The sequence below is a fragment of the Antechinus flavipes genome, chromosome 2 (genome assembly GCF_016432865.1).
Source record: "Antechinus flavipes isolate AdamAnt ecotype Samford, QLD, Australia chromosome 2, AdamAnt_v2, whole genome shotgun sequence".
In the NCBI taxonomy this organism is placed as follows: Eukaryota; Metazoa; Chordata; class Mammalia; order Dasyuromorphia; family Dasyuridae; genus Antechinus; species Antechinus flavipes.
This window is the reverse complement of record NC_067399.1, coordinates 135,393,053-135,409,177: the sequence shown is the minus strand read 5'-3', so window position 1 is coordinate 135,409,177 and position 16,125 is coordinate 135,393,053. Positions and strand designations below refer to the sequence as shown.

Here is a 16,125-nt window from a genome sequence, read left to right as displayed (position 1 = left end):
CAGTGTAGCCCTGAGGCAGCCAAAAGTTAGAGATTTTAAGCTCATTAAGAGCAGATATTGTATTATAAGTATTTTATATCGCCTATGAGGATCAGAACAGGGTCTTATTTAATACCAATGTTAAAATGAATCAAGTCATTATGCATTACTCATCTTCACCAAATCCTGGAAGTATTTCTTTGGAAGGTTTAAGGGATAAGACAGAAGCTTCCACATGATGATTCCAGGATATGCCCTGTATATTGATTTATTATTTTTAAAAAATAACTCCTCCTGCCCCTATGATTTCTAGCTGAAGAACTTTGACACCCTGTTTCTCCATGATGTAGATGGGTGTCACTCAGACTGGTCTGATCATTTCAGTTTTTGATTGGAACAAAATGAGGCATGTGGCCATTTAATAATTAACAAAAAGACTTTTATTTAGCTATAGCATGGAAAGGATATTCAGCAAGGATTCAATATTAATTCAATTCAGCATAGCTTCTCTGATTCCAACTTGGCCTTGTGGGGCCACCAGTCATATGCTTGCGTCAAGGCTGAGAAAGAAGCCTCTTCTCTGCAACTGGCTTCTGTATTTAGGCCACTAGGCACTATATCTATCCTCTAAACCAATAACTTACTTGTCAAGAATGCTTCTAATACTTTTGTTCCCATGACACCTACCTAAATTAAAAAAACAAAACCTTGAAGATGTCATCTGACAGAAAACTCACTGCCTCCCAAGGTAGTCTATTCCATTATTGAATAGCATTTAATTATTAGGAAGAATTTCCTTATATTGAGCCAAATTCAGCCTTTCTTCAACTTCTCCTCTGTCAGATTGAAGGCAGGAACTATCTTTTGCCTTTCTTTGTATCATCAATGCTTAGTACAGTTCCTGGAATATAATAGATGCTTAGCAAATGTTGGCTCGCTGGCTTCTATTCATAGTTTTTTCTTTCTCAAACTACATAGTCTAAGGCTAAATCCTGTTCACATGAAAACTCAACAGATGACTAAAAGCAGCTCTAGGCCTTCTCTTTTCCACATTCACCAACCTAAGATCTTTTAATTGGCCTGTATATTGTTCTCATTCTGGTCATATTTGACTGGATATATGCTAGATCTTGTCAATTTCCTTCTTAAAATGTTATGCTTCGAACTGAACATTCAAATATCCTTTGGCACTTTCAAATAAAAGTAGAATGCAGGATATGCTCCTTCCCTGATTTCAGTTATTTGGAGATTTTATTCCTGCAGGTTGAAGTTTCACCATGTTTTGATACCTACTGATGGAGGCACAGCAAATAGATCCTTGAATATTTGTGATTTTAAAATAACATTGAGTGATTTCTTGCCCTATTCTCAGGTAAAAATTCAAGTCAACAAATATGAAGTACTTAGTATGAGCCAGGAGCTGTACTGAGGGGTTGCAAAAAATAATCTTTTCTCTCAAAGAGTCCTCATTCTAATGGGTATCATGGTATAATTTTATAATAAAGGATAAACTGAGGCAGATCTCTGAGCAAGAGAACATTTATCAGCAGAGGCATGCTACCTGTCAATAAATAGGATCAATTAAAAATGATACCAAATCAATCTTAATTTTCTCCTGAGGAGAAGATATGCAAATAGATACGTACTAATAAGACATATACAAGATAAATTGTAAATCAACAGAGGGAAGGCTCTAGCACTGAGGAATAATGAAAAGTTTCTTGCAGAAAGGTATGCGTTGAGACTCAGAGGAAGCTGGGAGACAGAGAGAAGGAGAGAGAGCATACCACACATAGGATTCAGCCAGCATTGGGAGATGAAATATCTTTTGCAATGAATAGCATGGAGGATAGAGTCTCTGGATAATGGAGTATGTAGAAATCACAAAAGTATGAGATGGTATTTTTTTAAACAATAACACCAATATGCATCAAGCACCATGCTAAACACTTTGCAAATATTGTTAACTTGTGTGAGCTTCACAACAGTTCTACAAGGTGAGTGTCTGGAAATGTAGGAAAGGACCAGGTACAAAGGGCTTTAAAAGCTACTCTCTAGTCTTCCTTCTGGCAGCATGTGCTTGTACCTTTCACATTGTATAGTCCTACACTCTATAGGTAGAATATGACTCTTTCCCCTTCTCATACATACATTTTCCAATACAATTTCTTTACAACTTTGACTGGTAGATCTCACCCATTTGCACAGATTTATGTTTTCATGGCAGTCAGATTCTATCTGTGCAGGCCTGCTAAAGAAGGCACACAGAAGAATGGATCCGAAAGGAAATATAGTAAGTTTTCTCCCAGCCCTGTCTCTTTCTCCCCATTTAATTCCACCTTCTGCCTTTTTCAGAATGGAACTACTCCTCTGGCCATTGCCAAACGCCTCGGCTACATTTCTGTAACTGATGTACTGAAAATTGTGACAGATGAAACTGGTGTTGTGGTAAGTATATTCTCTCAGTGGGTCACACAAGAGACGTCAGTGGGAATGTCTGCACTCGGGGGCAAGTCCCAGGCTGTACCTAAGGCAAGCAACATTAAACAGACCATCAGTGCAGTAGGGGATAGGGAAGGGAGGAGCAGGCAGGAAATCTTAGCACTCAAGGGTGAGGCTTCCTTCTAAATGAAGCACCCTGGGGTAAAACCCTAACTGCTCCTCCCTAATTACATTCCGTTATTTTCCAAGAATCTTAGCCCATAGACTGATAACTCAGTGTGAGTGAGTGATCTAGTTTACTTGTGAGCAGATAGACCAGTACATGGATAATATTAGAGTATTTTTCTCATTTCCCCATTTAGGGTCTTGCTGCCCTCTAGTGTCATTGGGAAGCCAGGAAGTAACTAGGTTTCAAGGTATTAAAACTCCAATGTATAGGAAGAAGAAAGAGAAAATAAGAGCTTATGCTTTCTGTTTTATTGTTCTGATAATAATCAGACCTTTCCTGAAGTTAGTTTCACTCTCTGAAACAGCTAGTTCCAACTTATGACAACTGAGTAATTTCTTTTCTTCCATCTTTCCCCTTTATCCTGATCCTAAATCATTGTGTGGAAAGCATATTGAAGAAAACATAGAATTTGGAGTCAAATAATGTGGGTTCAAATCTTGCCACTAATTAGAGTGACCTTGAATTAGTCAATTAAGTTCTTTGAGCTTCAGCTGCCACATAAGTAAAGTGGAAATAATGAAATTTACTCCATATAGTATGCCATAGGCTTAACACTTTGTTAACTACCTATTTTTGGCAGCATTTGAGTCTTTAAAGAGTCCTAAAGTCAAGTCCCTATTTCCTTTTTTCAGTTAGTTAGCGACAAGCACCGAATGAGTTTCCCAGAGAGAGTGGATGAGAATCTGGATGTCTCTGAAGATGAAGGTAAGGGCTGGAGTTGCTAAATTCAGAATAAGAAAGAGGGATATTTATCCTACTCTTCTCTAGGGTATTTCAATATTCTCATTTCTGAGAAGCTGAATGAATCTAAAGCTTTTCCCTCCCCCATTTTTACTGCTGTTCATATTAAAATCTACCACTACCACTCAAAGGACCTATGAGTGTGTGCATGCACACATGCAAATACACACACACACACACACACACACACACACACACTTACTTTATAATCATAAAAATTCCACCTTAGAGGTAGGAATGTGCTAGAGCTAATTTGTCTCAGCTCTTGAGAGCAGATGGTTAAATTTTCAGGGTGATCATTTCCAGCTCAGAAATCAGTAAATGCTACAAACTGGGGCTTGATTTACTGTTTTGTTGATTTCTAAACTTAAGAAACTGATGCAGAAAGGTATTAATAATTCAGATTAAGCTTAAAAGTATACTGTAGGTAACATTTCTCTCCAAAAGAACTGGTTGTTAAACATTTACCAGGGCACCACTGCTTAGTAACTTCCTGATCTAACATTCTATCCAATAGATGAATCCCTTCTCTCTCAAAATGTGCTGAAATTGTAGTCAGGAAAACCTGGGTTCAAAATCTGCCTCTGATAATTATAGGCCATGTCACTGTGGGCAAATCATATAATTTCCCTGAGTCCTAAATAACTCTCTGAGGCTTATTGGCTAAGTTATAGACACTCTATATAGATGATACACTGATGTAATAGTCATACATCTTCCATATATTTTCAACTGATTTTTTAAAAAAATTGTTTGAACTCAGAATTTTCTTTAATAAGCCATCTTGTGACTGTTTGATATATTGATGAAATTCCAGTCATTTTCTTAATTGTGAAATGTCCACAAGCTGCTATCCTTTTGTCTAACGTGAGTTTCGAAATGGTCCTTGTCTTCTCCCAGACCCATCCATGAAGTTAGCAAAGCAAGTGAATTAATACCTTTCTTTTGACTTTTATGGTGACACATGTGAGCTATATAACCTGCCTCTTGCTATAACACTGACTTGAATCTTGTATTTCTATAAACTTGGCTCTTTTTTGCTTTCCAGGAACTGCTCATGTAACTATAATGGGTATGAAATGCTTTCTGTTCCCTGTGGTCCTTTGTCACCAGAGTACATTTCACCCTAAGCAACCCCAGCTCTCACTAACCCATCCCTCACCACCACCGCTTTCCAGTTTTCTGGGCTGGCTAACAGACCAGGAGCAAGGAACTTGATTAAATTAGGAACTGTATAATCATGAGAATCATCCCCTTTGGCAGGGAGTTCCTGCCCACCCATCTCTGTGTTTGTGCCCATGCTGCTGTGTTTGTGGTATTACGTGCATGAGCTGTTCTTTCATTCTGTCAGCTCCAAATTCACAAAGCCAGAAAACCTACTTTGTGGTACCAGGAGAAGGTATCCACAAGGTCAAGGTTATGGCCTCCTAAACAAGGAGGAGTGGGGGAGGGAGGTATGAAGAGACTTGTGATTAAATGTGCAGAAAGCCAATTCAATCATAATTTGAAACTTCCTTGTAATAGATCCAAACCAGACTTAAATAATAGCAATGTGGGTCTTATATAAACCACATTAGTGGGCTTTAAAATGAAGGGTTTCATTTCTATTGTAGCAATTATTCAATTTATCTCTAATTAATGCATGCTTTGGGAAGACTGAACTCAGAGAGCACTGATATCTTAAATGCTCTCCCCAAAAAGAGCTGCTACAAAGCAAAGAACATCAGGCTAAGAGAATTTCTTCTGTATTCTGTCTGCCTTTTCCTGGCCAAACTTATTGACACATTAGGATTTTTATGTCCTTCATTCAGAGTCTTAGTGAGCCCAAGGCTAGAAGAAATAAACTAGTCTAATCTGTTTCTAATTTCTTCTAAAAGTTCTGGCATTTTGAGCACTAATCCACCTTCTGCTTTTCTCTGTGGTGGAAATATTGGGAGGAAGACCAGAGGAAAGCACTTTAAAAGACAAAACAACAAAGCATCCAACCCCCTCCCCCCAAATAGCTTTCTTAACTCTGTTCTGTCCTAACTCTAAGCTTGTGTCCATTTCAGGGGAGGAACTCATGGGCTCCAAACCTGAGAAGCAGGATTCCAGGGACGTAGATGAAGAAAAGGAGCTCCTGGACTTTGTGCCCAAGCTAGATCAAGTGTAAGAATCACCCCCACCCCCAGAAGAAGAATTCACCTGAGTGAAAAGACGGATGATTGAATGAATGAAAACAATTTTATGAAGTGCTTACTATGTGGCGATACAACTGGATACTCTGGAGATACAATTGCAAATTTGAACTCAGATCTTCCTGACTCTGGTCCAGCACTCTGTGAATTATGGCACCACCCTATAAGCCTTTGGGAAGCATTGGAACCCCAGCAGGAAACTGATGGTTCTTTATCACTCCTGCTTCTATGATCCCAAGATCCCATATTCTCTCCTTCCCAACTTTTCTAATCCCACCATAATCACACATCTATACATCTCAATTCTCACTTGGAAAAAAATCACTGGTAGAAATTTTTATTTGAAATTTGTTGCCCAACTAAGATTATAAATGACCCTTTCACTGATCACATATAAAGTATCCTCTGTTGTTCTGTTAACTTGATCCATTACATTGAATGACAAGTCCAATTGATGTATGTATTTGGATTCTATTTCCCATTTCTTCTCAGATGTGCGCTGAACCAGGTCACATGCCTTTGTACATGTGGATATTTACCTTTGAGCCTTTCTTCACTCAAAAATAATAACTAAGCCATGTGTGTGTGTGTGTGTGTGTGTGTGTGTACGCGTGCTCACGCGTGCACGTGCATGCATTCTGGTAAAGCATAAACATTCCAAGAATTCTCAAAATGAACAAGGCAAATCTGTGAGGCAGGTAAAATTTCAACTAGCATCATTTGGACACTTGTTATATAATCAACAGTGGGAATCCCCTCCCAATCATAGAGGGTGCCAAAGAAGGATAAGACACGGTTTCTTCTTATAGGAGATTCCAGTCTAGCTGGACAGAATAGATACACATGAAACAGATGCATATAAGACTTAGATTCCAGTGCCAGAATTAAGAGTGTATTCAATATGGCATATGTCTTCAGAGAAAGGAGAAAACAATGTGGGCTGAAAAAAGACTTTATGAAATATTCATAGATTTGTAGACTATTGGAGTTGGAAAGAACAACCTCATTTTACAGATGGAGAGCCAGAAAGTCAGTTACAGAAAGTGACTTGCCTACAGTCACACAGAAAATGAATGGGGCCAAAACTAGAATTCAGGTTTTCTGACTCTTGGCCATTGCTTTCCCCCTATTCTAGAAGACTTCCTTACCTTGAGGAAATTGGCATATGCCTTAAAAGCAGAGTTCAATTTGGTAGGGTTAGAGGAAGATGAAAAAATCTAGGGTGCAAAGAAGGCATGAGTTTGATACATTGGTGGGCACTAAGACCAACTAAGGTAGAAGATTCTTGCTTAGATTGAATAATATATCAGGAGAGGAAATGGGGATCATTTTATTAGGGCATCCCAGGAAAGATAAAGGAATATCAAATTACTGACTTTATAATCTATAACCTATAATTATTAGCTACAGCACTCCCATGCTGATATTTTTCCCATGTGATTTGAATACAGGGTGGAATCTCCAGCCATTCCCAGGATTCCATGTGTCACACCTGAGACTGTGGTAATCAGAGCAGAAGAGCCAGAACAGGTAAAAATGCATCATTTAACTTATACTCTCTCTCATACATAAGATCATAGAATTTGGAGCCAGGAAAGGTCTTAGCGATCTTTTAGTGCGATCCCCTCTTATTTTAGATAAGGCATCTTCAAGGACTCAGATTTCCTGAGTTTGAGGGAAAGATGTGTGAACTGTATGTATATTCTCTGCAATTGTTCAGGGCAGCTGTTAGGGCTTTTGTCCCTGGTGGAGCCACAAGACCAGCGTTCAAGGCTCAGCACTGTTGTCATTTGGATCTTGGTTTCCTTGTCTGTAAAATGGAAATACTACTCTTTGCTTTACCTATCTCATGGAAGTTATTATAAGAATAAAATGAGATTAAACCTGTGAAAGTTCCTTAAATGCATGATTACCAAAAGCAAGAATAATCGTCATACATCCAGGGGCAGTGAGACTGTCCTTATTATAGCAAGAAAGAAATAAGACATAAGAGTATATAGAAGATATGGCCTAATTGATTCAGAGCAATGTAAGTCAGGCTATGGAGTTCAAAAGTAGCTAGGTAGCTCAATGGGTAATGTGCTGGGCACAGAGTTAAGACCTGAATTCTAATTCAGTCTCAGACATTTACTAAAATGTGTGATCCTGGTCACTTAATTCTGTTTACATCAGTTTCCTTATCTATATAAAAAAAGGTACACACCGGAGAAGGAAATGACAAAACTCCAGAATCTTTGTCAGGAAAATCCCATGGATAGGATGGTCCGTGGGGGTCATGAAGAGTTGGACATGACTAAACTACTAAACAACAGCTAGCTAAAAAAACAGCAAATTTAATCTGAGAGGTGATGAGTCTTCCAGAGTAGGAGAATCTAAGAATCTGGTTTTGAATCTTGGCTCTGCTACTTGCCTTCTGTGTGATCTTCAGCAGGTTACTAGTGTCTCTGGGCCTCATCTGACAAGGAAGGTGGTTTTATTAGATGGCCTCTGGGATCCTTTCCAGTTCTGTACTACGAAAGTAGGAAAACTAAGAACACTTTGACCTTAGAAGACCATTATTCCTCATAGTGTTCTCTTACATGGGATGACTAGCCACTTCTTTTTTTTTGTAAATTTTTAAAATTATAAACTTAAATACAAAATATGAAAGAAAAAAATTTTACCATGTACCCAGCAGATCAGCAACTCGACACTTCTGAGATCTAGTAAGTAGAGAGCCACTTTTAAATGCAACCATTTATCTCTTCTTCAGGCATCTAAAGAATTTGATGAAGATTCATTAATTCCCAGCAGCCCAGCAACAGAGACCTCAGATAATATTAGTCCTGTGGCCAGCCCAGTACATACAGGGTGAGTGGGTCAAGTTCAAGGAGCCCACAGGTAGATACTTCTTTACCAGCCTCTGTCTCTCTATCATTAGTGGCTAAAGATGGGCTTTTTGAGGGGAAGGAGGGAGGAGAGGAGATAGAACCCTGAGAAGAGACAGGACATTAAGCAATCTGTTTCTCCATCCTATCTCCCAGCTTCCTGGTGAGCTTCATGGTTGATGCCCGTGGGGGTTCCATGAGAGGAAGTCGGCACAATGGCCTGAGGGTCATCATCCCACCCCGGGCATGTGCGGCACCCACCCGCATCACTTGCCGCCTGGTCAAGCCCCAGAAGCTAACCACACCACCTCCCCTGGCTGAGGAAGAGGGTCTGGCCAGCAGAATCATTGCCTTGGGGCCAACAGGAGGCCAGTTCCTGAGGTAAGAGTGATGGAGAAGAGATGAGATACAAAATGGAGTTAATCTTTCCCGAGCAACCTGTCTTTGACCTGCTCTTCTTATTATTGCAACACTGGAAATATGACCATCAGTAACTAATACAGCCAAGAGAGCCAGGGTAAAGGACAATCAAATTTATGCCCAGGAGATTTTCTTCATGGAGAGGAAGAACAATGTTAAATTTCAATCCCCAGCAAATAAGTGGTTTTATTCACATTTCCCTTTCTTTTTCCTTGTCTTCTTGAGGATTCATAATCCTGATGAATTTCTCTATGACCAGAACCTGACCATTCTGGTACCTAATGAAATCTATCATGAACATTTGCCTGGGGTGCTTATTGAGGGGGCTCAGTTACTAACCCACTAAAAGAATTCTAAACTGGTCTCTGTTGTAAGGCAATCCCAAGTAATGGATTTTAAGGGCAGTTTTCAGTTTTTTATATATATCTATGTGTGTATATATACCTATATATCTGTGTGTATGCATACATATATGTATATATGTGTGTGTGTATGTGTATGTTAAAAAGTCTATTATGCATAAGGCACTGTGCTAGGTACTAGGTATAAAAAGATGAGGAGAATTCCTGCCTTCAGGAAGAGAAGGTATAAAATGCACACTGATAAGTATAATTCAAGGTAAACTGTTACAGAGGCAAGAATCTACACAAAGAGCTCTAGGAAAACAAGAAAGAAGAACCAGTAGAATATTATTTGAATACCAAGAGAGGAAAGGCTATTACAAACAGGAGAAACAGACAAAACTTCTTGAAGGAAGCAGCATTTGAGTTGGGCTCCAAAGGATGAACAGGAATTCTAGGGGAAAAGGAGGTTGGGAAAATCTTGCCTTGGAGAAAATTTAGAGATGAGAAAATGTTGGCTGTATAGAGAGAAGGTGAGTCTTCCAGGTTGTCTAAAGCCTAAGGTGAGGCAAGAAAGGTGGACTGGTCCCTTTGCCCCACCCCTACCTGGTATCCAAAGTAGTACAGATGAGGAGGCAGCTTCCTCATTTTGGACTTGGAATGCTTGCTCTTCCGCTGACCAAATCATTTCAGTTTTCTCATTCTCCATTTCTTTATCTGTTAAATGAGTGGATTAGATTATATATTCATTTAGATAATTTCCTGGTTCTAAATTTTGAATATCTAAATGAGGGAAGGAAGGAATGTGAATTTAGTAGCTAGATGACTCAGTGGATTGAGCTCTAGATTGGAGTCAGGAAGACCTGAATTCAGAGCCAATCTACCTTATTAGTTGTGTGACCCTGGCCAAGTCACTTAATTTCTGTCTTGGTTTCCTCAACTGCAAAATGGGGGTGATAATAACATCTACCTCTTAGGTTGTTGTGAAGATCAAATGAGAGAATAATCTGCCAAAAATTCCTAGTACAATGCCAGGCAAATAGTATTTCATTTCTTGTTTTCTTCCCTTCCCAGCAATCAGAAAAATTTTTTTTTCCTGGTGGGGACCTGCCATCAAATGGTTGTCACAAACTCAGCAAGTTTGTAGTCATCTACAAGATGAAAGGGAGGTGGGGTCTTCTGTCCTCTGGGTCCCTGACCTCCCAGGATTTTTTGCATCTTCCTTATGTCTTCCTGAGTCTTCTTCTTAATCCTAGCCCCGTGATTGTGGAAATCCCCCACTTTGCCTCCCATGGTCGAGGAGACCGAGAGCTGGTGGTGCTTCGGAGTGAGAATGGTTCCATGTGGAAGGAGCATCGGAGCCGCTATGGAGAGAGCTACCTCGACCAAGCCCTCAACGGGATGGACGAAGGTAACTGGGGGCCCAGCATCACACACAGAGCCAGTGGTGAGATGGAGGCCTGAAATGTGATCCAGATGGGGCTTCCTTGACCAAAGACATCTCTAGATCGGAGCTTTTTCATTTTTTTCTACCCATGACTTCTTTTCACTTGAAAAAAATTTTATGTGATCTCCTCTCAAATTTGAGCTGAGATATTTCTGGCAACGTTTAGGCATGTGCAATGCAAAAGGCTGCAGCAATGAAGTCGCATGATGCAACGTGGGCAAGTGTTACCAGAAACACCTTGGATTCATTGTGTGTTTGATTTTGAATTAATTTTTGGTCGCTGGGTTCAGAAACCGTTTACTCTTGCCTAATTTTTTGCAACCCCCACATTCAGTCACATAACAATGGAATCATAACCCATAGTTTAAGAAGCGTTGCTCTAGATGAAGTCACATTCTGACTCAATTACTAAGACAGGCAAGGGTGGGTGTGGTGAAAAAGGCAGTGATCTCAGAATCAGAAGACTCCTTTGGAGCCTCAGAACTTACTAAATAAATTGGGCAACTAAGTAACTGGGCAAATTACCTGACTTTTCTAAACCTCATACTCCTTTCATATCTATAAAATAGGAACAGCAATACATTCTCCACCCTGAAGGATGGTTGTAAGGAAATCACTTAATAAACTTTAAGGTCATGAATATACATACAGATATATGTTTATATCTATACATATAATAATAAATTTATATTGAATTACAAATTGAATTTGCAAAGAACTTTACAAATATTATCTCATTTGATGTTCACAAAAATCTTAGATGGGAGGGGATATTATTATCATTTCCATTTTATATATGAGGAAGATGAGTCAGACAGAGTTCAAATGAGTTGCTCAGGCTCACATAGTTCATAAATGCAGGCCCCATTTAAACAGAAGTCTTCCTGACTCCAAGTCCAGTGCTCAGTCCACTGTGCCACCTAAATATATATTGTTTTTCTTATTCTTACTATATTCTCATTTTATACAACAGAATTCATGCTTTATGTGCATTCACATATGTATTACATACATATCTTTTTTCAGTTGATACTAAAGAAATTTGACACTACTTTGATTTTTTATTTTATTTATATAAATCAATATGACAGAAAGACCAAATAATATTCATGTATTATCTCCAGAAGGCCATTGTTTTAATGCACTAGTATGACTTCAAAAAGAGTCTGAGGGATTCTTGTAACTTTCTTCTATTAGCAGTGGAGTGCAAGGAACTTAGCCATTTAGCTCAAAATTACCTCCTAAAGCAGATATTAAACAAAACAAAGGAGGGAAGATAGAGAAGGAAAAAAGCCCTGGGATTGGGATTATGGGGAAGCAGGAGGAATGTAACTACAACAGGGCAATAGCTAAGAATGGGAGGCCCAATTGCTTCCATCACTCCCCTGTTCCTCCTGCTTTGGAAAAAGGGATTAGGGAGGGTACAAGAGCTCTAGAGCTTAAGATCCATCAAAATTCTAGACATATAATAGGATGAACAAAGAACTAAGAGCCAGAACATCTGTATTTGACCCCATATCCATTGTTTTCTGATGTATTACCTTAGATATGCCATTTCAAAATTCTGAGCCTACATCTTCCCATCTACAGTAATGAATATGGATATGTTCTCTCTAAGGTCCTAAATTTCAATCTTATGTAGATGACTCAAGCAGTCATTATTGATTTCTAAGGCATCACTCCTGGCTCTCCTGTCTAGGCCACATAGGGTTATCAGGATTGCCTTGAACATACGGCATGTGGTCCATATTGGGGAGGAAGGTATCAGGATGTAAGATAACCCCATTCCTTCAAAAGCAGGATTGGGTTGTTATCTGGCATGAACAAGAGGGATTTTTTGGTACCTACAGAACTGGAGAGCTTAGAGGAGCTGGAGAAGAAGCGGGTTTGCCGGATCATCACCACAGACTTCCCCTTGTATTTTGTGGTCATGTCACGCCTCTGTCAAGACTTTGACATGATTGGCCCTGAAGGGGGTTCTCTAAAGAGCAAGCTGGTCCCCATGGTGCAAGCAACCTTTCCTGAAACTGCAGTTACTAAGAAAGTCAAACTGGCTCTCCAGGTAAAGTGATCCAGGACCTTCTTGATAAAGAATCTATACAATGGATTAAAATACTAGAACGAGGAGCTAATCTCTATTACTTAATGCCTACTTGACTTGGGGGAGTTATTCAATTTTCCTAGGCCTCAGTTTCCCTATCTGTAAAATAATTCATGTTCCCTAAAGGCCCTTCTATTTCCAGCTTTTCTGATTTGATGATGCTGAAGGATTAGTAGTTGAGGCAAGGTAACCACAATTATCCCCTTACTGAGCACTAAATTATCTTATATTCATCTTCCCTAGGCTCAACCTGTGCCAGATGAATTAGTCACCAAACTTTTGGGCAACCAAGCAACATTCAGCCCAATTGTGACCGTGGAACCCCGGCGGAGGAAGTTCCACCGCCCCATAGGGCTCCGGATCCCCCTACCTCCTTCTTGGAAAGACAATCCCCGGGACAGCGGGGAAGGGGACACCACAAGTCTCCGCCTGCTCTGCAGTGTCATTGGTGAGAGACGCCCTCCTGCCTCTGTCCCTGTTTCCTCCTGCAGTTACTTTGCCTCTGCAATAGCAGCTCCTGCAGAAGCAGCCAGGTGGGAATACATACGGGCGGAGACTGCGTTCCCCTCCTTTCATATACTGTTCACCTCACAGTGTGTTGACTTCACTCATGGTGATTTGTTCTTGGAAGGAGGTGTGTAGGGATGAGGAGTTTAAATTAAGATCCATTCTCCAATGTCTGGGTCTCTTTAATCTGAAGAAGAGAAGGGGTGCTGAGAGGGAGGGTGAGATAGACAAAAGCCTTTGTTTAGAGAGCCAAAGAGAGCTTCATGTAGACCTACCCATCTTTGTCCTTGTACGTTTGGTTCCTAGATTTCTTGTGAATTCAAGGGGAGCATGGGGGCCCTGTGAAGTGGCTCTCTGCAGGGGTGTAGGTGCTGATAGGACATCCCTAAAACTTATCATTTCTCTGCTTCCATTGCAGGTGGAATAGCACAAGCCCAGTGGGAAGATATTACAGGAACTACCAAGTTAGTCTATGCCAATGAATGTGCCAACTTTACCACTAATGTTTCTGCAAGGTGAGTTGGGATCATCCTTTCATTATAAGCGTATCTCATCTGGTGACATGGAAGAAGAACTGAATATGAAGTAAGAGGACCTGGGTTCAAATCTCAGCTTTGCTACTCACTGATGGTGACTCTTAAGTCTCTGAGACTCAGTTTCCAACTCCATATGCATTCGCAAAACTGAATGTGGGACTAGAAAAATTATGACTTATTGTCAGTAAATGTTTGATTTATTATGTACCTACTTTCTATACCCACATACCTGGAATTGTGTAAAAATTTCTTAGGCAAAAAGAGGCTGTGATCAGAATAATTTTAGTTCTGGACTAGATGAGATCTAAGGTTCATCCAGACCTCTATGTGCGTGATCATGATCCCACAAATACAAGCCAAGCTGCTTTCTCCTTCAGCCTAGATGTGGGAACAGAAAATGCTTTGATCTAATGTGCTACTTCTCTCATTCTTGTGTTGCCCTTTCTACCTAAGGAAGCAACAGAGCTTTCTTTTTATATATGACTTGGGACTGCCTTTTAATTGCCTTTAGTTTGGAGTGGGGTTAGGGGGTTGACCTGTCTTAAAAGCTGCACTTGCTCCTTAGGTTTTGGTTGTCTGATTGCCCGCGGACAGCCGAGGCTGTAGACTTTGCCACGCTGCTGTACAAAGAGCTGACTGCCGTGCCATATATGGCCAAGTTTGTGGTGTTCGCCAAGATGAATGATGCACGAGAGGGACGGCTACGTTGTTACTGCATGACAGATGACAAAGTAGACAAGACCCTCGAGCAACATGAAAACTTTGTTGAAGTAGCCCGGAGCAGAGATATTGAGGTATACAGTGTTCCCTGAAGACATCACTTAGGAGAGACATCCACTTGCACTTTTTATGTCCCTAGAGCTGTTTTTCTGACAGAATGTCTGTAACTGAAATAAGGGTACTCAGAGATGTTTTTTCTAACATGTAGCTACTGTCTCCAGTCATTGGAAAACTCGATTCCACCAAAGAGGGTAGAAGCCTTAATTCACATCTTTAGCTCTCCCATTGAGAAGTTTGGATTTTTTGGGTATGGGCAAAAGGATACTCTATTATTCTAAATAAAGGATATCACTTCTCAAATATCTCTTTGAAAGGCAAATACACACACATTTGTTTATTTATGTGTGTGAATGTGTGTTCATTAAGAATGGTACCTACTGTAGTTTAGACTAACATTTATACAACTTGGGACCTATGCTATGACCTAAATATCCTTACCAACAAAGTCCAGATATTTAGAGTCTTGCCCTGTGTTAAGTAATGAAAGAATAGAAACAGTATGCTAAAATGGGAACAAAATAATAATAATGATAACTAAAATTTTATATGGCAGTTAGATGGCACAGTGGATAGAATGCCAGGCTTGGAAGCAAATCTGACCTTAGACACTTACTAGCTGTGCAAGTCTGGGCAAATCACTTACCCTGTTTGCCTCAATTTCCTCATATGTAGGTTTTTGAAGCACTTTACATGTATTATTTCATTTGGTCCTCATGGGAAAAGTACTATCATTATCCGCATTTTACAGATAAGGAAAACCAAGTCTAAGAAAAATGAGGTGACTTGCTTAGCATCACATAGCTTCTTAGGAAGCATCCAATTTCAGCTTTACTACTTATATCAGTATGACCTTGGTTCCATCACTTTTATATTATTATCATTTTTATTAAAGCTTTTTAATTTTCAAACGATATGCATGGATAATTCTTTAACATTAACCCTTGCAAAAAAAAAAAATTAACCCTTGCAAAACCTTGTGTTCCAATTTCCCCTCCTTTTCCCTTCCTTCCTTCCCAGATAGCAAGTAATCCAATATATGTTAAACATGGAAAAATATATGTTAAATCCAATATATGCATACATATTTATAAATTATCTTGCTGCACAAGAAAAAATCAAATCAAAAAGGAAACATGAGAAAGAAAATAAAATGCAAACAAACAACAACAAAAAGAATGAAAATACTATGTTGTGGTCCACATTCAGTTCCCACAGGCCTCTCTCTGGGTGTAGATGGCTGTCTTCATCACAAGATCCTTGGAGCTGGCCTGGATCATCTCAGGGTTCCATCACTTTTCTCTGGACCTCAGTTTGTATAAAATGAGAGGATTGGAGGTAAAAAGCCTCTAGATCTCTTCTACCTCTTCTAGCTTTAGTTCTCCTCTGGTGCAGAAGCAGTAGAGGGCTGAGTGAGCATTGGGATTAATGGTGATCCCAGACCAGGAGGTTGAATCCTATTAGTCCCTCTGGTCTTTGCCATTTGAGGCAGTTTGTTGCACAGTCGGAGATATTAGAGAGCCTTGTGATCCATAATGTGGAACCCACTGGCTATGGACCT

At 39.8% G+C, this 16,125-nt stretch overlaps 1 protein-coding gene across 9 annotated transcripts in view; it reads left to right on the top strand.

The window, feature by feature from the left end:
• The window catches only part of ANK1 (ankyrin 1), a 190,909-nt gene that overhangs the window by 124,252 nt on the left and 50,532 nt on the right, over positions 1-16,125 (top strand). For 7 of the 9 annotated variants that reach the window (XM_051975584.1, XM_051975582.1, XM_051975588.1 and 4 more), the window contains 12 exons: positions 2,335-2,427; positions 3,283-3,355; positions 4,440-4,463; positions 5,443-5,539; positions 7,020-7,098; positions 8,321-8,418; positions 8,592-8,816; positions 10,453-10,607; positions 12,494-12,705; positions 12,988-13,192; positions 13,670-13,766; positions 14,353-14,581. In XM_051975584.1, the coding sequence (XP_051831544.1) occupies positions 2,335-2,427; positions 3,283-3,355; positions 4,440-4,463; positions 5,443-5,539; positions 7,020-7,098; positions 8,321-8,418; positions 8,592-8,816; positions 10,453-10,607; positions 12,494-12,705; positions 12,988-13,192; positions 13,670-13,766; positions 14,353-14,581 (1,587 nt within the window). The remainder of the gene's footprint in view (positions 1-2,334; positions 2,428-3,282; positions 3,356-4,439; positions 4,464-5,442; positions 5,540-7,019; positions 7,099-8,320; positions 8,419-8,591; positions 8,817-10,452; positions 10,608-12,493; positions 12,706-12,987; positions 13,193-13,669; positions 13,767-14,352; positions 14,582-16,125) is intronic. The other 2 variants (XM_051975589.1, XM_051975583.1) reach the window with 1 other exon arrangement.